This window comes from Gymnoscopelus microlampas (genome assembly GCF_963454915.1).
Source record: "Gymnoscopelus microlampas genome assembly, chromosome: 16".
NCBI classification, from domain to species: domain Eukaryota; kingdom Metazoa; phylum Chordata; class Actinopteri; order Myctophiformes; family Myctophidae; genus Gymnoscopelus; species Gymnoscopelus microlampas.
The window spans coordinates 28,716,211-28,736,468 of record NC_139953.1 but is presented as its reverse complement, the minus strand read 5'-3'; the positions used below and the strand labels follow the sequence as shown (position 1 = coordinate 28,736,468).

Genomic DNA, 20,258 nt, shown 5'->3' with positions numbered 1-20,258 from the left:
TTCCTGGTGTATCTCGCTGTGTGTCTTCATCTCTCTCTATTCCACCTGACATTCTTTTTTCGCTTTTGATCCCCCCATTTAACAATTTTTTAATCTCTTATCACAACATCCATCCATCTGATCTGTCTTTTCTCCATCCATTCTTCCATTTGGCTCTCCATCCATCCATCCATCTGTCCATCCATCCAATCCATTCAGTGGAGACAGTTCCCTCGGTGCCAATGGCTCCTCTTCTGCAGCTTGAGAAGTGCTGTACCAGGAACAACAGCGCCACGCTGGCCTGGAGGGTAACTTCACCTCCAAGCATCCCCATTGAGGGCTATGTACTGGAGCTGGATGATGGCAATGGAGGACAGTACAGGGTAAGTTACATGCACGCAAGTATGCACACACGTATGCACGCACATATGCATGCAAACACACACACACACACGCATGCACGCACACGCACAAACACACACACACACACACACACACACACACACACACACACACACACACACACACACACACACACACACACACACACACACACAGTCAGATTATAGATGTACTGTAATGCACACAAACCACGACACTAACAAGAGTGTAATGTAATGTTAGATCCAGTTCTTTCCTACAGAGCAGAGCTGCAGCCCTCCCCTTCCTGTTTCAGCTTTATTATTCATAATCCATATGCCACTGTGCTCTAACTAACAGCAGATGGCCCTGTGTTTGTGTGTGTGTGTGTGTGTGTGTGTGTGTGTGTGTGTGTGTGTGTGTGTGTGTGTGTGTGTGTGTGTGTGTGTGTGTGTGTGTGTGTGTGTGTGTGTGTGTGTGTGTGTGGGGGGGGGGGTGGGGGGGGAGTACATCAGCATTGTATGTAGATGTCTGTAAGTGCCGGACGTGCATTTGTTGTGGTTTGTTTTATATGTGTGGTATGTGTCAACAGCTGTGGGTATGTGACCTGAATGTGTCATGATGTGTCATGATGTGTCATGATGTGTGTGTGTGTGTGTGTGTGTGTGTGTGTGTGTGTGTGTGTGTGTGTGTGTGTGTGTGTGTGTGTGTGTGTGTGCGTGCACACATGCGTGAGTGCACCCTGTGTGTGAGACACTGTATTGAATGTGACTTGCATTGGTCATAATGTCAATTGAAATGCTTGTGTGTGTGTGGGTGTGACACCGTATTGTACTGTATGCGACTTGCATTTGTCTCTTAAAAATGTGTGTGTTTTTACGTGTGTGCGTCCCAGGAGGTGTATGTAGGGAAGGAGACAGTGTGCACGGTGGACGGGCTCCATTTTAACAGCTCCTACAATGCTAGGGTCAAAGTCTACAACGCCCATGGTGTAGGACCGTACAGCAAGACAGTGGTGCTGAGGACCTCTGACGGTATGTACAGCAGTACAAGTAGTAGTGGTAGTAGTATGCGCAGACATGCTTGTGTGTGTGTGTGTGTGTGTGTGTGTGTGTGTGTGTGTGTGTGTGTGCAGCTGTGTGGTCTTATGGGAGATATGCCACTTATAATATGATATAATATAATAATATATATACTTAAGTACTGCAACAAAGTACTTACTGCTTGATTCCAGTTCTGAGATGGTAATTCCCTGACAATGTTTGCCTGTCACAACATTGACAGTTTTCTGCTGACGCTTAGTAGTGGTTTATTTACAAAAGCACTGACTTCAGTTTCTTTATTTCGTTCTTGCAAAAAGGCCTTTCTTATACAGGCTGCAAGGGGACACAGGGGGCAGCAGTTTGTCTGACAAAAGATTTATGGCTGGCTGAGGACAGACAGACAGACTGGTTGATGGATGTCTTGTCGTGGCGGGGGGGGGGGGGGCACTTGGATGACCCTTTGTCATCCAAGTGCATTCACAATGGCAGCAGTCTACTTTCTGACTGATAACTGTTATGTTCTCTCTCTCTCTCTCTCTGTCTGAAATTACAAATCAATCAAACTTATTATTAGCAAAGATGGGTATTTCTTTTATATAATCTATGAAGCCATCACATCTTGGGGGCAACCCATAGGCACTTAGAAGAAAAACAGACTTCTAAAAAGTCAACACGAGACAATCAGCTAAATATGGTGAGCTAGCTTTGAAAGCCTCTCATTAAGTTGCATGGAGAAAAAAAAAGTTTAATATGCAGCACCATTAAAATATATGTAGTGGGGGTCCCGCTTTGTCTCTTTCTCTCTCTCAGCTAATGGACCCTTGGCCTTAAAAACATTGAAGACTTCTATAATGTTAAAACCCAGAGGCCACAGTTCAATTCATACACGCTATGAACACAAATAAGCTTATCTGCACAAAGACTCCTATTTAAATTATAATATAATTAAATGTATGTACTATTTTGCATATTATGCCTTGCTTCCATATGTTATATATTGCATACATAAATGAACTCCCTTGCCTTGCAGGTCTGCAGAGTAGTAATGTGTGTTTTCAACCACTTTCAACCTGGCGTTCCTATTTTGATACTATGTCATTATAGGCAAAACATAAAAAATATAGCTAAAATAGTAGATGGGACACGTTGCGAGCTTGTAGATTGGATATTTTCGCTATTCGTCATATGACAAAGTATATAGGGCTTAAGGAAAAAATATTGAATAGCTTTGTTCTTCACAACGCAAATGTATTAACTTGTTGAGTCCACCCTCCATGCCCTCCACAGTGGCGTGGTTCACATTCGACCCTACATCTGCCCACCGGGACATCGTTTTGTCCAATGAGAACCAGACAGTCAGCTGTAACAGCTACGACGATCGTGTGGTACTGGGGACTGCTGCTTTCTCCAAGGTAAACACACAAGCCATCAGGACACAAACAACCCATATCTTGCAATGCAACTTTCTCTCATCCTGGTGTCCCGTGTTATTCTTGTTCTCCAGGGTGTCCACTACTGGGAAGTGAGCGTCGATCGCTATGACAACCACCCGGACCCGGCGTTTGGCGTGGCACGCATCAACACCATGAAGGACATGATGCTGGGGAAAGACGACAAGGCCTGGGCCATGTACGTCGACAACAACCGCTCCTGGTTCATGCACAACAACTCCCACACCAACAGGTTGGTAAAAATAGGAAACACACATACATATACAGTATACACACGTGCTCATGCAGATGCGGACCGCAGAGACTGGGGGTTTCGAATCCTCTGCGTTGCCTCCAGCTTGGTCGAGGGTCCATGCGAGTACAATTGCCGTTTGGGGGGAGGGGAGGGCACTACGTCCTCCTAGTGGCAGGTGAGCCAGTAGGGGCAGCAGTGACTACTTAGAAATATGTGGGGATGTATCACTTTTTTCTGTACTTTTACATTCTGTAAAAAAAAATCGTATTGACCGTCACACAAGCTCTTTTGTTTTTTTTCTCATTTTTACTTATTTAAAAAAAGCCTGAAAAAAAGAAAGGAAGAAAAGTGTAGGGAACAACTAAATTGGGAGAAAAAGAGAGAAAATGTACTACCTGCTAAAGTGTTGGTACAGTAGCATGCTCTTAATGCATTTGTGCTAGCTAGCAAGCAAATACACTCTCAACAATGATCACTTGTTACAATGGTGAACACTTGATTAGTTATGAATGCTGTCGATTACTGTCACACATTGTGAATTACTTGTGTGTGAAAATTCTCTCTATTGAATAGAATTATTTCACTTGAAGTGATCATATAATTATTTCTGACCCCTTTGCATAATATATTTTTACCTAATTTTAAAATTGCCTGTTTGCGTTGTGCGCCATGCTGCTAGAAATAACCGAGAATCACTGTTGTCATGTCAGCCAGCAGGCAGCCTGTCAGAAGCACAGGTTTGTACGGTGGCTTTGCTCAGCCTTTCTCATCTGCTCTTTTGTCAGACACACATACACACACACACACACACACACACACACACACACACACACACACACACACACACACACACACACACACACACACACACACACACACACACACACACACACACACACACACGTACCCACACACACACACCGACAGTGGTACCCCCTGGGGGATTATACTCTAAACCCAGCAGGGACTGGAGCACACTGTGCAAGTCAAGACATCAAAAAATATCTTGCATGTCTCTCTACCACACTACACCAGCAGAAGCTATCAGATGCATTTATGTATGTCTATGAGTGTGTGAATGTATTCACAGGTTGTTCTTGCACCTATGTTACCCTGAAGCAAAAGACAGTGTTAAGATTTGTTTAAGATTATGTTACGTTATCCTCTACGCGATGGTAGAAGTCCAAACAAATACAAAATAGGCTAAAGTACATTGCAATTGTGCAGGATGGTATGCCATCATCATTGTCCAGTAAGCGGCCATCTTTACCGATGTCCGATGGTTTGGTGCCTAGATCATTCAAAACACAGTTTCCCAGATACAATCAGTAGACTCGTAAGTTTTTATATGTCAGCATTTTTGGTAGAGAAAGGTTACAAAACGTTCTATTTCCTGGTTGGGAACTTTTGTGCTGCTGGGCATGGGTGTAATCATTAGTACTCAACAAGCCTGAAAATGATAACCTGATCCGAACCAACCGAGCGAGGTGAAGCCCAAGCCAGACTCAAGCCTGATTATAACATACAGTAGGGTCTGTTGGGCTCGGGCTGAAACTGAGAACTCTTGTAGCCCAGACTCTAACTTTGACAGCTGTCAGTATTTCTCATCCCTCTATAGTGTACATTTCTTACATGACAACTTGAAATGATATGGTGGAATCACAAAGTGATCCTCTCCGTCTCTATTTTGTGTGTGTGTGTGTGTGTGTGTGTGTGTTTGTGCGCGCGCGTGTGCGTGTGCTTGCGCGTGCACGTACGTACGTACGTACGTACGTGTGTGTGTGTGTGTGTGTGTGTAGGGCTGAAGGGGGGATCACTAAGGGCGCTACGGTGGGTATCCTGCTGGACTTGACCAAACACACACTGACCTTCTTCATCAACAAGGTGCAGCACGGACCGATTGCCTTTGAAAACCTAGAGGGAGTCTTCATGCCAGCTGTCAGCCTCAACAGAAACGTACAGGTCAGTGTGTGTGTGTGTGTGTGTGTGTGTGTGTGTGTGTGTTTGAGCAAAGTTAGATTGAGTCTATGTATGTAGTTTGTGTATGCATAACGGGTGTAGCCTATTGCATGGTGCCTTTATGGACCCGTTGTCCTGTGTTTTAATGCACACATTCATGTTGTGCAATTTCACATTCACAAGACATTAATCCCTTAATGGCGGGTTCAGACCACACAAGCAACTAGCTTTAGTGTGTCTGTTTCAAATTGCCATCGACTCATTGGATCTCATTGTGTTCTGATTATGAACAACAGGTTTTCAAGTGGCCCCCCACCAGGGGGCACCAGGGGACCAATTGGAAAGGAAATGAAAAACAAGAAAAACAAAACTAAAAACAAACAACAAAAATGGGCATTATGTTATTGTCAAACATTTAAGAAAATGTTCTAAATTTGCGAAAACAGCAGAGCTTTAAGCTCACAGCGCATTGGCTATTATGGACAATTAGAAAAAAGAGGAAAACAAAACAAACAAAAAACTAATACAAATAAAAAATAAATAAGTGTGTTGGCACTTGAAAGTGTAGTTTTGCCTGTACAGATTGCTCAAACCGATATTGCACAATGTATATATATATATAGAAGGTATCTGTACACATGGTTATGCCTTATCACATGTATATTTATAAATGTTATATTTATTTTGCTATTGCTGCTATAGTCGCCTATATACATATATACAAGGTATCTGTATACCGTACATGGTTAGTATGGGTAGAGTATATGAGTAGTGACTGATAAACTTTATTGATTTCTTGATATTTGGGGGTCGTCAGCATGGAAACGTTTGGGAACCCCAGTTATCAACTAAACAGTACTGTGGTGCAGCAGCCAGAAGCATACGTAGTTCAAGTATCTCATCAGAACTCTGTTTGCCTACCACAGGTCAGCATACTGACAGGCCTGGAGGTGCCAAAGAATATTAAACAGTAGGAGCTCCTTCCACCTTCAGATGGGGCCGTGGCTACACATTAACACTATCATACAAGATGGAGCCATTCATACCAATAATATCAGACGGGATTCTACTTTTACCCTTCTCCCAGCCCCCTCAAGGTGCCCTGGGTCTTGGATTTCAACATGGAATGTGCTTTGCAATTTTTGCCAGTGTTGTGGAATATACATACTGGGACTGAACATATAAGGCTGTGAAAGTCACTATAAATGTGAATTGGTTCCAACAGTACTGGGTTCCTTACTCGCTCATACCAACCCTCATCACTCTAGCCGTGACCCTCAGGGGTAGATACGTTCCAACAGTGTGAGAATGGACCACTACAGGGCTTTGGTCTTGCTAGTGCTAAACCATTCCAATACCGTCACACGGGGAAGATGGTATGCTACACCCTCATACTCCCCCTGCTAAAGTTCACTGCTCTATGGGTGATCATCAAAGCCTGTGATCAAACATCTCTGTCCTAAAAATACAAAAAAACAAAAAACATCTGCCCTCAAACTCCCTCACCCCCTCACAGACTGCTACAACTGTATGCTGTGAAACTATTACATTTTTGTAATTTATTTTACTTTTACTTTTCATCTCAGATTACTTTAGATTTTTCTGCGCCATTCAACTTTCAATCATACATTACAGAACAATCAGAAAAAAGAAAAAACACCTTCACTACAATGTTTACAGTGTAAAGTCATAGGGTGCTTTCTGGAAGGGAAACATCCATCTGGAATGAGGGAGGAACTGCTCAATTTGGTCATTTGATTTCCTCTGCTTCTCTCTCAGGTGTGTTTACATCAGGTACGAGTTAGGTAAAACAAGATGGTGTTGTTACTGTCGTTAATGTTTTATACTTTTAGAAATATTTATTTTTTATTTTTATAATGGAAGTCTTTGGGGCTCTGATCAGGTTGAAACCTGTAGTGAGTTATGGAGTTTTGAAAGAGATGTCAATAGCAGTGAATAGCCAGGTACGCCAGACTGTACAGTTGAGATCAAACAGACCACTGAAAAGGTTCCCTCCAACTGTCTTGTGTTTTACTTTGGGGTTCACATTTGACAATGATACGACTTTTTATATCATAGTCTGTAAGGACTCATATATTTGTATACCCAAGTCTGACGTTAAAACCACGCCCCCTGGGTCATGGCGAATTCTCATTCAAAAATCCCTTTGACTTTTTACGCCATGGCTCTGTAAGAGGCAAGATGTCTACAAATCGTTCTGTCTGTCCGTCTGTCTGTCCGTCTGTCTGTCTGTCTGTCTGTCTGTCTGTCTGTCTGTCTGTCTGTCTGTCTGTCTGTCCTTTTGTCCACGGTTAAGTAGCGGCCAAACTTAGCTACAGTACCGGTTATCAGTGTACTTGGAGGCGTGACAGGGATGATGCTGACTGTCGTCCCTTTTTGCACAGATGTTGGCAATTCATTTTTCAAGTGTTGTGCGCCAGTTGGATTGCTTCTTGTGGGGTTCTGGCGTTAGTTTGATGGGTTTGAAGGTGGACATCACTGTACACATTGCCAAAGTACTTAGCGCTGTACCGGTTATCAGAGTACTTGGAGGCGTGACTGGGAGGATGCTGACTGTTGTCCTTTTTGGCACGAATGTTGGCAATTAATCTTTCATGATTCCTGCGCCAGTTGGATGGCCTCTTGGGGCCTTGTGGCGGTGGTATGCTGGGTATGAAGTTGGCGAACACTGTGCCCTCAGCTCTCATTGCTTTGGAGTTAAATACTGTCCTGGTCTTGGATGTTATCTTCTGACAGATTCTAATGTGGTTTTTCAGCAATTTGGGATAAAAGCTCCTTTTGCAGATTTGACATGAAAGCCTTTCTGAGTCAGCGGGAGGAACTTCGGCATCTGGGCCGCCTGTCTCTGTAGCGGTTACTAAAAGACCGTAGCTGGGTGTTTCATCCTGAGGAGTGTCAATCTCCATGTAGGACTGGTCAAAAGATATGTTTGTCATTTTCTTTGCTTGTTCTGGCATGATCCCTAAACATCTTGGACAGTTTAATGATCTGGAGCTCTTTTAAGCCGATGTGCCTCGAATCTCACGTCATTAAATATTAATTTAGTCTTGCCCAAATATGGAGTTCCACAAGCTCCGGATTGGCGTCAAGTGGGTAACTATGGCAATCTGATATCAACGCCACTAATCTGTAGTTATCTGTCTAGTAGTTGTATATTATGTTTAGTTGGTATAGATTACTCTTAGTTGTTGTTGGTCTATTTGTTTGCGCCCCTATGTGTGTGTCTGTCCGTGGCTAATCTTGTAAACCACTTTCACCAATCAGCGCCACATTTCTTGTGCATGCTGCCAGCAGGTCAAGGAAGTACAGTACCTCCATTCATTTGATTTTCACAAATGTTTAATATATTTTTTAAATATTTAACTTTAATTTCATAAGCAAGCGCAGTCAATGGGGATCCGATCGGGCTGAAACTTTGCCCAAACATGGTGTCATACGTCATTTATAGGTCCTAGATGATTAACGTCACAGACTTGCCACATGAAGTCTGAGATGCACATTGGAGCCACGCCGTTATTAGACCCTGTCTTGTTTTAAACCACGTAATACTACTGTAGTACACATTTACAGCGAGTATGTACTAGGACGTCAGAACCCATTGTCAGAGTACTCGAATTCCAGTCTATGATGTCAGTACTGAGACATCAGGCATCTCCAGAGTCCAGACATTATGTCAGGGAGGGGCCTCTGTGTCATTTATATTTAGTTAAATTACAGTCTGTAATTTGTAGGCAGGCTTGTATTTTCAGCATTTTTAAATAAATTAGTACATTTCTGGCATCAGTTTATGCTTGGTAAGCATAATGAGTAAAATGCCTGGACTAAGTTTTGGAACACAGTTCTTACAGTAAGTGATTTTAAACAAGTTAATGAGATCTTTGAATGGCAACATTTCTTTGTGACCCAGGGGCGCGTGGCTTTAATGTCAGGACTTTGGTACTCGATCTATCATAAGGGAAACCTTGAAGGGCTTGGGCTGAATTTCATTTCACTGGTTGGCTTCGTCCACACGTACACGGGTATTTTCATAAACGCAGATATTTCGTTTTCGTTTTTGAAAACCTCCGCGTCTACACGGCCCTGTTTAAAAAAATCTCTCTGTCCACACGACAACGGCTAAACGTTAACGGCTAAATGCAAAAACTCTGTTTACCGTGTCCACACGGGAACACATAGCCGGAGTTTTTAAAAATCTACACTGTGGCAGGAGTTTTCCAAAAGATGCGTTTACATGGAGCAAAAACGCGTTTGCGTGTGGACGAACCCCCCAAAACGCATATAAAAAGCTACGTTTATGAAAATACCCGTGTACGTGTGGACGAAGCCTAAATAGTAATATAATAGTTATAATATTAAAGAGAAATACTGTATATTCACCTTGACAGCTGAATGTCAAAACATGTTAAACAGAATAGAAAAGCCTCAACTTTATTTTTAAGAGAAATGCCAGTATACATTTGTACCACCATATGTAACTGAAATGTTTTAATTAGAGGGTTATTATGTTAATTTCATTGTTTCTTACACAATCCAAGCATACTCTCAATGGGAGGCACCTTGAATCTCAAAATGTTAGAAGTCATGCCAGTACCACCACATTAAGCAGCCTTAACCTTTACACCCAGTGCTGTTGTTTAATAAAGAAAATAGGTATACGGAAGCTTGTGCAGGACCTTAAGTCTAATTTATACTCTGTGGTACAGCACCCTTGTGCTTTGGAGTATAAATTAAACTTTAGCTTTTCAGATTACTACCAAACCACTGTGATGGAGGATATAAGAAAAAGAAGAAGAAAAAAAAGTTGTCTAACATTCCCGTGTATAGTGCACCAAACGGAATTATTTAAGTAGAGAATGGAGTCTTTTTTAACAACCTCAGCCTATTTAATCTAATTATTTATCGCATTGAAGTTTTCATTATTGAACTATTTATATTCCCTATAAAGGTGTGTGTGCATATGAGAGCGTGATGTGTGTGAAAGGAACATAGTTTACTGTAAAGCAGTGAGTAACCAGACCTACAATACACTGCAAAGTCCTGTGTTCATTTAACTCTGAGAATGTGAAATGATCACATGAACAGGATTTTTGTGTGCATGAAGATGATGTCCATACACAAACTGTAGATACTGACATGTGAGTTATGATGTGAGATAAGCATGGATTAAAGCATTGAAAAAAGTGAACCTGTTTTGTAAATAGTGTAGCTGTTGTACTTGCAACGAGTGCTCCTGTTTAAACGTGAAATCTTGCCACAGGGCCCCCCCTGCTGCTTGGATCTTAGCACTGCAGAGTCAATGCATTTCATATATTGTATATTTAAAAAAAAGAAGCCAGCAAGCATTTTGTCTCGAAAAATGATATCATTCAATCTAATGCTTCTTTTTTGACAACATTTGCACAATAGCCAGGCATACAACTACGGTTGAATTTAAGTGACTGAGAGATGGCAGGCGTCACTGAAACCTCTTCACATTCACACATTCTTGTTTTCACCTTTTAGTTCAAGTTCAACTTGGACCTTTACAATTCATGATGTACAGTAACTGTCATGTGCCATTTAATTGAGTATTTTGATGAGTTACAATATTAGCACAAAGTGGATTCTGTCTCTTGTTGCTCTTTCTTTCTTTCTTAATATGGTTGGCCTTTTTATTTTGAGGGAAATGATAAAGCCAGAATGTGATTACACTGTATACATTGATACTGGACCTGAAATGACAAATTTGTCCCCTGCCATAAACAATGACAGTGTAAAGTGAATCTACTTCTGCCAAAACTCTCCTTCTGGGATCCCCTCCTGGACCAGCCTGTTCTTGTACTCCTACATGTCTGCAGGCAGGATTTCAATGGTATTGCAGCGCTGATATCCTGCCTGCAGACACGGCAGTAAGGATTTTGTCTGTTCCTACTGGAATAATTATTCATATATACCGTACTCAAGCTTTATAGCAAGCGTCAGGACTTCGATGCTGTGTGTCACTTACGTTAAATCATTTCAAGTATACTGTATTCGTTGAATACAGCTTGTATGCCTGCAGCTGGTCACCTCTGCTATTTGCAATAAAAACCCTGCTCATTACCATTGATATTGACTAGGGGTGAAGACTTATGTGCTACATTCCCAGGCTGTCAGGGGCCCTCAAACATACCATGGTTTTCCAAGTTTATTGTTTAATAAATACTGGTTGTCCAGTAAGTTACACTTCCAAGTACCACCCCCACCCCCCACAGCAGACACAGACAGACTGTAACAGAGCAGTGCTCAAGGAAGTTAAAACTCATGTCATTTTTAAGTAAAGTTAGTAAATGCCTAATTTATACTGTTGCATCATGGTGTCCCCTGCTGTCAACAGCAGATATAGTTCACAGCATACTGCGTTGTGATGCGCCGTGAGCTTGTAAATTAATTGTCTATTTTCAGCATGCGACACTGCTGTATGACGAAGTATATACAGTATGTGGCGTAACTAGGGATTCAGTGCACCAAGAAATCAAGACTTTTCGAGACTGAAGGTAATACTAAAGCAATTTAAGACATTTTAAGGCTTTTACGGAGCTGGAGCCACCCTGCATAATTCCACACCGATTAATGTTAATTATTCACTTGTCTAGCATTGACCTATTTGTTTTTGACATGATATATCTGCCCCCACCTGTGAATGTGTTACCTTTAAAATTAACAAGAATATTGTGCTGAAAGTCACTGCAAACGTTTTTTCTTTTATATATCATTTATATTCCCATCTTTTCATTCAAATATTTACATTCAGCACGGGCATTTTATTTTCCAGTTTATGTAAATAACTCATAAAATATTTATTTCATTCATATTTAATATCCTGAACTGTGCTTGGAACTAAAAATGTAAACGCCAATATCTACTTTGTACTTTTGTTTCATAGGAAATGTTGACACCTCTCCCCAATTTATGCCAGAATACTTGGTGAAACAATTATTCTTACTTCACAAGTGGTAATGAACCCCAAGCCTAATTCTACATTTTTAATTGCTCAGCAGGTTCAGATTTGACATGAGCAAAAAGTTGTGCAAATGATGTGAACTTGCCTCAGTTGCCAGAACTCTTCTGTTCTAGTTTCTCTGTCTCTTGACCACTTAAACCCTCTGTTGACTGCAGCCCCCCAGGGTTCTATACTTGACTCCGTCCTATTTTCTTTTTACACCAAATCTCTTTGCCAAAAAATAGCTAACCTACGAGCTCACAACGCATGGTGATGCGATGTGTTGAGAGCTTGTACATGTATTTTCGATGTATGTTAGCCTATTATGACATGCCCAGAATAGGGCCGCTAGGGTTCATGTTGTTAAACCGTTTACATCTAGGAAACATCTGAGTTCAATCTATAATAACGGAGGGCAATGCTTTCCTGAAGGGAGAACCACTTGTACAACCACAAAGCCTCCTGTGATTTCTCATAATCATGTCTAAAAGTATGCATCTTCTCGAGAGCTCTGGTTCAAATCGTTCGACACTCACAACCATTTTTTGCATGTTATGTTGAATTTGTCTTGTTCATGCCATCTCATCGGTAGTCCCACAGTTTGTACGACTACTGTAGTAGTGTGGTTTGTAAAGAAAAAAAGAAAAAAAAAAGAGAAATGCCACTGCAGAAGTTTCTGAACTTTACAGTGTAAAAGAAAACACATCCAAAAAATGCTACGTCTTTTTCTTTTTTTTGTTCCTTTATAAAATAAATAAAAACTGTGATGGAATATGAATTCAGTGTTTTGTCATTCATATACTTGGAGAATTCATTTGGAGAAAAATGACTCACCGTCAAACAAAAATCCATGTTTAGAGCAAGTATATTATTTACAACAATCTTCTGACAATGTGTGCTGTTTCACCGACAGTCTTGAACACAAATATCCAGGGGGTTTTATCTGTTCTTTCCATCTGCTCGTCCGCGGTTATGTTCTGACTTTATTAATTAAGCTGTAAATTCAACAAACACATAGGGCCAGGGAAATTGTCCTCACCATGTCCATTTCTCAAATTCGACTATACTTGTGGGGACATTTGAGTTCACAAGTATAGTAACACACATGTACGTACATACGCACGCACACGGCACTATTTTCTGCCCTTGTTTCCTTTAATATTTTGGATCTCCTGATGGCTGAGGACCAAAACTCCGTTCTTGAAGCGTCCCACCTGCCCCGAGGGACCAGATCCTGAACCGGAGGATGCAGATTTCTTCTTGTCCCTAGAGGAGGACAAGAACAACACAGCATGGAACGGAAACTATCAACAGGAGATGGGAAATAATCTGCCAGCATGGTGCTATAGGGTGACATACTGACAAGACAATGATGTGTGTTATACTAGGCCCATTCCTTTGTTCCCTCAATGCCAAACATCTCTGCCGAAAATAGCCAATCTACAAGTTCAGAACATGTTGTGATGTGTTGTGAGCTTGTAGATCTGCTATTTTTGGCAACGGTTCCAAATTTTCACCCAATGTACACCTGTTATGACATGCTCAATAGGGACACTACGGTTCATGTGGTTCATTCGCGCTTCAGTTTTCCTAACATGAATGGGAAAAGTAATACCACCTCGAGGGGAGTTTAACACGAGTGTTGGGTTTAGTTTCTTTTGTCTGACAATACGGTGAGGTCTTGGTCTTGGAGAGGTTAGGCTGTGCCAAAACCAATCAATCATCTTTGTACTACAGCAAGGTGTTTGTGGGCACACAGGACAGACACGTCTAACTCAGAACAGCTCCACTCACCTTGGCTTACTCTGCTTTTTCTTGTTTTTCTTCAGGTTCTACATCACAGGAATGGGTTAGACAAAGTTAGAATGAAGATGTGTTAGGTTAAAGTAGGCAGCTAAGTGACATACTCAAAACAAAATCCTGCATTTGTAGAGCAGCAATATGATCAAACCAGTGATCACAGCAATGATCATAGTAAGCTAGCTATACAAGCTATGTTTCTACCAAAGTTCAACATGGCTGACATTTTGTGGATATAAACTTGCATGTCATCCTACTCAATGATTCTCACTCGTTACAATGGGGACCATTTCTCACCAGTTGAGCCTCCTCTTTAGATTTCTGCTTCTTCTCTTTGACTTGCTGCTGAAGCACCTTGTAGTTGACGTACTCCTTCTTCGGAGGCTTTGTTCGAGGAACAGACAGACAACAATAATCACATTAACACTGGCATGCCAATGTTAGGCATGTCACTAAAGGCGAAAATGTTCAAAAATATTCAAGAACCCACCCCCCAAAGAATTTTAAGACATTAAAGAAATAGCGAAAATAGCAGATCTACAAGCAATAAGAAATGTGCTCTTGGATAAACAGGGCTCCATGAGGTGCATAAGGTCATATGCAAGGGATGTATACATTGTTTTAGAAGAGAATGCACTTCACACTTCTGGTGATAAGTAGTTTTCTTGCCTAGCTATGTTGAATGCACTTATTGTAAGTCGCTTTGGATAAAAGTGTCTGGTAAATGACTGTAATGTAAATACATACTGTACGTGAAGGACCATACCGGCATCGACAAATAAAAGGTACAATAAAGTTCTCTGTGTTGGGTTTCCCATCTCAAATAAGTTTCAATCCTCTGAAAGTTGAATAGGCTCTATGCACAGCAGCCATATTGGGAATGAATTGGGCCCCTTCCTTACTTCCTTCACAGGTGTTACCAATAATACTAATTAAGGCTCTGTTCCATTTAGTGTGGCATAGTGGTTGTCTTATTTTCAAGGACCCCCATAACTCTGAGAGTGTACAACACTCTCAGAGTTATACACCCACCATAAGGGGCCATTTGGGAACCAAAATGTAGTGTTTCTAGTGAGCCAACATGCAGATATATCATATCAGCACCCTGACCAGAATGGAACAGAGCCTTCATTAGTATCATTGGTAACACCTGTGAAGGAAGTAAGAAGAGGCCCAATTTCTTTCCAATATGGCTGCTGTGCATAGAGCCTATTGCACACTGTACTGATGGAATCCAATGGCTTCCTCAAAAAGTATGGTATGGGTTGGAAAAATCTGCAGCAATGTCAAGTATACTGTGAGTCATTCCAAACCATTGGTAAGGTGAGGTCCTTTTAAGATTTCAGACTCTTGGTTGCAGCATAAAGTCTGATTCATACTTGATCACATAATGATGTCATGCTGCAATGTGAGCTTGTAGGTCGGCAATTTTTTGGCACGTGACACTGTAGTGCGACAGGCATCAATTAAGCTTACCCTGGCTCCCAGCATGATGGCCCTGTCCTGCTCGAACACACGTTGCTGCTCCTTCCTGTAGCCTGTGATTCCAAACCGATGCACCTCCAGACGAGCCTAACACACCCATGATGACACATGTCAACACACACATACAGTATATACATGATGAATATTACTGTTCTGTCTGTTTAGTTACATTAAGACTGTTGCTTACAAAAGAACGTCAATTTAGAGAATGAGTTACATGCATGCCATGCACACATCAAAGCCACCATTATCATGCAAAGTACACATGTTAGATTTTCAGTTTTTACCTTTTCTAAAGACAATTGTTCTGTCTTGTCACTCTTCTGGACTGTCTTCTGAGGCACCTTAAGAAGCTTAAGAACCTTAAGAAGACAAAAGTGCCAAAGCAGAGAGATTGGCTATGCGTCAAACAGCATGAGAATTCACATATTATGTCCTCAGAGAAAGGTTTTACAATGTCAACTTAAGAGACAATGTGTCAAAACTATGATACCTTTGTCATACAGGGAAAATAATGTTACATCTGATGTATAAGGTGGGACAGGAAGAGTGTGATTATTTTTGTGTCTTACAGTGAGATCAGGATGTTGTTTAGTCTAAATAGTTTACTCTATTGTTCTTTGAGATGAAGATTCATCTAAGACCCACATTATAGTCCAAGTCTACCAATGGTCATGCATTGTGAATGTCTTTACGCTTAGTTTAACCACACAAAACGCTTGCCTAAACTTAAGTAAGCCTTACATAACTAAAATTAATTGATTAACCAAAAGAATATTCCCTATGTGGCCCGGGAATAGAACAAAGTCCCACTGAAGTCCAACATGACATAATGTTAAAACTACACAAAGTAAACCAACTGTGAGTCCTGAGCAAATAACATTATCATGTTGAACCAGGAACAATGCTTACATCATGTGCGAGATCAGATTATCTGATACTAGATGTGTCTTGGCATCTTACTACAAGTCCTCCAGTGTCATCCATCCTACACAAATGAACCTTTGTTACAGTAGGCCTATACCAAACTGCATACATTTTCACAAATGGGGTTAGAGACTGACTGGCCTTGCCTGATACCATGGAACCAATCACAGTTTTCTAATCATTATACCAAGCAAGTAGAAAGGACCGTCCAAACCAAGTATGATAACTATAATGATGTGAGGATCCACACTGATGGAACAATAACATTCTGTAACGTGTTGAACCCCTGTACACCCGGATGGTGTTTGATGGACGGTCTCTAGTAGTCAGTGTTTCTATCGTTCATCAAATCGCTCTACAAATGATCCCAACGATATTGTTCACCGCTGACGTTGTTATGGAATTAGTGTGGACTCTGCCATTCACTTCAGTGAGAAGAATGATTTTTAAAATGACATATTTATAGTTATTGTTCTTGGTATAGACAGCCCGTAACTAATTAAGCCCTATATATCGTTGTATGATGAATCACGAAAATCGATCTGCAAGGTCACAACGGGAGCTTCTAGAAAGTGGCTCAAAGTAACATGAGAGGATTGTGGTTGGTCTGTATATAACCCTGATTAACTCAGTAATCATTCTGTAATGCCGTGGAACCAGTAAACTTGTAATATGACGTGAACTGAATGCTGGAAGATGGTGTCCCACAAGTGAATGAGATTATAATTGAAGTCTTCTGTATTGCTTCATCTGCTGGCTCTACTACTCCCAAGAAGAGACATGTAATCAGGCTAACATCAAAGAGAATAAGGAAGAGCCTTGGGTCACCAGAAATGATGAGCCTTGAGGATGATTATATCACTCTTTGTTGTTTGGAGTTGCACAACTTATTAAAGGGTCAGGTCAGGGACCATGATCTTTAGACTGACCAATCAATATTTAGGACTTTAGTGTCTACTTGATGCATATTAATGAAACAATATTTTGCCCTGAAAATGAACTTCACAGATAAACAGCTCAAGTGTAGGGCTGCTTACAGGTCATGAATATTTATCAATACCAGGGGATGGAGTAGACTACAATATTGTGCAATATTATTCAAGTGTTGCACCTTTGTCGCCCTGGACAACTATAAAATTAGGAAAAGAGGAAGCAGAATGAATAGTTATTAGAAATGAGAGGGAATAGTATGAGTGGACACATTCAAGGACACATTATTTGCTCTCGGGTAAGAATCAAGGTTTAATTTGTCACTCCCTCATACAAGCAAAAGCAGTGAAATGTTGGTACAGCATGACTGCAAGACTGTGTTTAAGCGAGGGCAAAGGTTCCAATGCTTCCTTAAATGCATACATTGATTTGCTTCTCAGACTACGAGGCCTCTACTCTCGTTTGAGGGCAGTAAGCGTTAATGTTTATTGGCAACACAATTGAAGGGCTGGCAAGCGGAGCTGCTGCCAATAAATCATAAAGGTTGGCCTAATGAAATGAGACAACTCACCACAAGACCGCTGGCTTTTACTGCATTTTATTAAACCATTTTATTATTGGTTTGTGCTGCACCCTATCCAGTCTATGTGGTTCTCCAAATAAAGGAGTAGGGGCATAATGTTTTTGCCTGTTAGATATGGCTGTCAATTTGTCATTAATAAAAGTAAAACGTTTACTTTTGCATCACCGCCCCACAACTTGAGAAACACTGGTGTAAATGTTTCAGAGGCTGTTCCACTTAAACTAGACGATGTAACATTTAATGTAAATATGGGGAAAGTGCACAGGCTTACAGTGTTGATGTCAGGAACCGGGGTCTGTTTGGTCTTGGCTCTCTTGGTAGGATCCCGGAATATTACCACCTCCACCTGGGGTGTCTGTGGGATGGGCTGTCCTGATCGGCGTAAAACCCAGTAATTCACAGAGAAAAAGGTGTAGAGGAAGGGGTTGAGGAGTTACCTTATTCTTATTTGTGTGTGCAACAATGTGAGGATAAAGATCTGAGTGTTTATAACATCATCAATACAAGTGTGTAATGTAAGGAGGCATTTCCTTATTTACCTGTGTGCTCAACATTAGAGCCTTTCCTTGTTTTTTCCCGGTGGTGTCCCAAATCGAGATGCTCTTCTCCGCTGTCATCAGTTTCCCTGTTCACATCTTTAACAGCAATCACCTCCTCCTGCTCCTCATCATGGCCTTCTTCACAGATTTTACGTTTTTTCTTCCTTTGAGATTTGAGATTCTTCTTCGATGCAGGCCCATCACCTGCAACAACACAAACAAACAATAAAAAAGGTTGTTTTACGAAAACATGTATTAGGCAAATAAGGAAATTCTAATGCTGACTGTGGACAGCCAATAGTAATCAATTCTACTAGGCCAAGTCAGGTCCATGTCATATTTGTATAGACCAGTGGTTCTCAACCTTTACAGGCTGTGACCCCCCAAAATAATCACATTTGAAGTTGTGTCGCAAGCTTCTTCCATTTGACGGTGTCAGGTTAGGGACCCCCCACCCTGACAAGCACTTAGAATTGTAGGTGTTGAGGCAATTTAGTTTGACTCTGTTCCACAGATAAATATTGTGAAAATAGGAGATCTACAAGCTTGTAAATCGGTTATTTTCAAAATGTTTGCCTCTTTCATAAATTATTCGACAATTTGGCCAACATTTGACCTGTTTTTATAGTATAGTTTGTTGATTACTTTTGATGCAGCAATGGTCTTTTTCTTTGCTTTCTTTCTTCTTCTTTTTCAGGTATTAAAAATGTCTTAAAGGTCCTTGAATTGTCACTTTACTGCCACCTGGGGACCCCCTAAAACATGTGACCCCCAGGCCCCTGGAGGTCCATAGACTATACAAATATGACTGGGACCTGACTTAGTACTGTACATTTCAATCAAAACAAACTCCATGTGCTTCACATTAAAGGAGAAATCCGGTCATTTTAAGTGTTATGTTTGATGTGTGTCAAATCACTTACCAACGTATAAATGAAAATCGCGTAAATCCACAGAGCCCCCTATCGACCCCCACCGTTGTCATTGTAGGAGGATATAGAATAGCCCAAATTCGCCTGTTTTAACCAATGCAAAGTCTGTTTTTTTGCTTCTAGTACTCATTGTTGAGTCCCATGATAATGTAACAGGCGCTAAAACTCCCGACAAGCTAACGGCTAATAACAAACGAGCTAACGCTGGGGCTGCTTATCTCTGAATGGCAGCCCCAGGTTGCCAGGTCGGGAGAGAAACCAGCAACCAGCATTAGCTCGTTCTGTTATTAGCCGTTAGCTTGTCGGGAGTTTTAGCGCCTGTTACATTATCATGGGACTCAACAATGAGTACTAGAAGCAAAAAAACAGACTTTGCATTGGTTAAAATAGGCGAATTTGGGCTATTCTATATCCTCCTACAATGACAACGGTGGGGGTCGATAGGGGGCTCTGTGGATTTACGCGATTTTCATTTATACGTTGGTAAGTGATTTGACACACATCAAACATAACACTTAAAATGACCGGATTTCTCCTTTAATAACCCCATAATAACAGATATACAAAGTACAGTATAACCCCCCTCCCCAATCCGGCCGTTCCAAATAAAATAGTACAACTTTGTACCAGATCCATCTATTCACACAGTCATCACAACACACATCATACTGCAAAGGCTAGCTAGCATTTAGCATGGAAAACCAAATTTGTTCTTAATACCGAAATCATAAAGCCTGTTCAGTACTTGATCCAGAAATAACTTGTCGTCGTCCTCTTGGCCGGTGGTACTCATGTTTGGACTACTGTCAACAATCGATAGAAACAAACAAATCTCATCTAGTAGCAGAATGTCAACAAACTTGTGTGAGGATCGCACGTGTGGTGCGAGGAATGAATGGATGACACCACCCGGCCACCGTACAGTATTGCCAGGTTGTGTGAGAGAAATAAGCAACCAGGTCTATGAAAATTAAGCCATATGACCACTATCATGTTTTAAACCGGCTATTCGAAAATAGATCTACAAGAGCTTGTAGATCAGCTATTTTCAAA

At 41.1% G+C, this 20,258-nt stretch overlaps 2 protein-coding genes across 5 annotated transcripts in view; one reads left to right on the top strand and one right to left on the bottom strand.

Moving 5' to 3' along the window:
• Nucleotides 1-6,055, top strand: part of trim67 (tripartite motif containing 67) — a gene marked incomplete at its 5' end in the record, with an annotated part of 59,367 nt that extends 53,312 nt beyond the window's left edge. For 2 of the 3 annotated variants that reach the window (XM_084082982.1, XM_084082981.1), the window contains 6 exons: nucleotides 199-362; nucleotides 1,235-1,373; nucleotides 2,670-2,794; nucleotides 2,887-3,065; nucleotides 4,868-5,030; nucleotides 5,954-6,055. In XM_084082982.1, the coding sequence (XP_083939108.1) occupies nucleotides 199-362; nucleotides 1,235-1,373; nucleotides 2,670-2,794; nucleotides 2,887-3,065; nucleotides 4,868-5,030; nucleotides 5,954-6,001 (818 nt within the window). In that variant the 3' untranslated portion in view covers nucleotides 6,002-6,055. The remainder of the gene's footprint in view (nucleotides 1-198; nucleotides 363-1,234; nucleotides 1,374-2,669; nucleotides 2,795-2,886; nucleotides 3,066-4,867; nucleotides 5,031-5,953) is intronic. The other variant, XM_084082983.1, reaches the window with a different exon arrangement.
• Nucleotides 6,056-11,700: 5,645 nt separating this feature from the next.
• On the bottom strand, nucleotides 11,701-20,079 carry fsaf1 (40S small subunit processome assembly factor 1). 2 transcript variants are annotated; one of them, XM_084081890.1, is made up of 8 exons: nucleotides 19,926-20,079; nucleotides 18,274-18,477; nucleotides 18,006-18,106; nucleotides 15,582-15,656; nucleotides 15,286-15,381; nucleotides 14,107-14,193; nucleotides 13,804-13,841; nucleotides 11,701-13,275 (listed from the first exon to the last, which is right to left on the bottom strand). In XM_084081890.1, exons 1-8 carry the CDS (start codon nucleotides 19,996-19,998, stop codon nucleotides 13,143-13,145), a joined length of 807 nt encoding a protein of 268 aa, XP_083938016.1. In that variant the 5' UTR covers nucleotides 19,999-20,079; the 3' UTR covers nucleotides 11,701-13,142. The 2 variants fall into 2 exon arrangements, with proteins under 2 accessions (XP_083938016.1, XP_083938017.1); XM_084081891.1 differs by having other exon boundaries at nucleotides 15,582-15,638.
• Nucleotides 20,080-20,258: the final 179 nt, after the last annotated feature.

Coding starts and splice junctions, on each gene's coding strand:
- fsaf1 (XM_084081890.1), bottom strand. CDS start 19,998: ATGAGTACCACCGGCCAAGAGGACGACGACAAGTTATTTCTGGATCAA. Junction 18,107..18,273: donor CTCTAATGTTGAGCACACAG/GTAAATAAGGAA, acceptor TACGCCGATCAG/GACAGCCCATCCCACAGACA. Junction 15,657..18,005: donor CGGTTCCTGACATCAACACT/GTAAGCCTGTGC, acceptor TGTCTTCTTAAG/GTTCTTAAGCTTCTTAAGGT.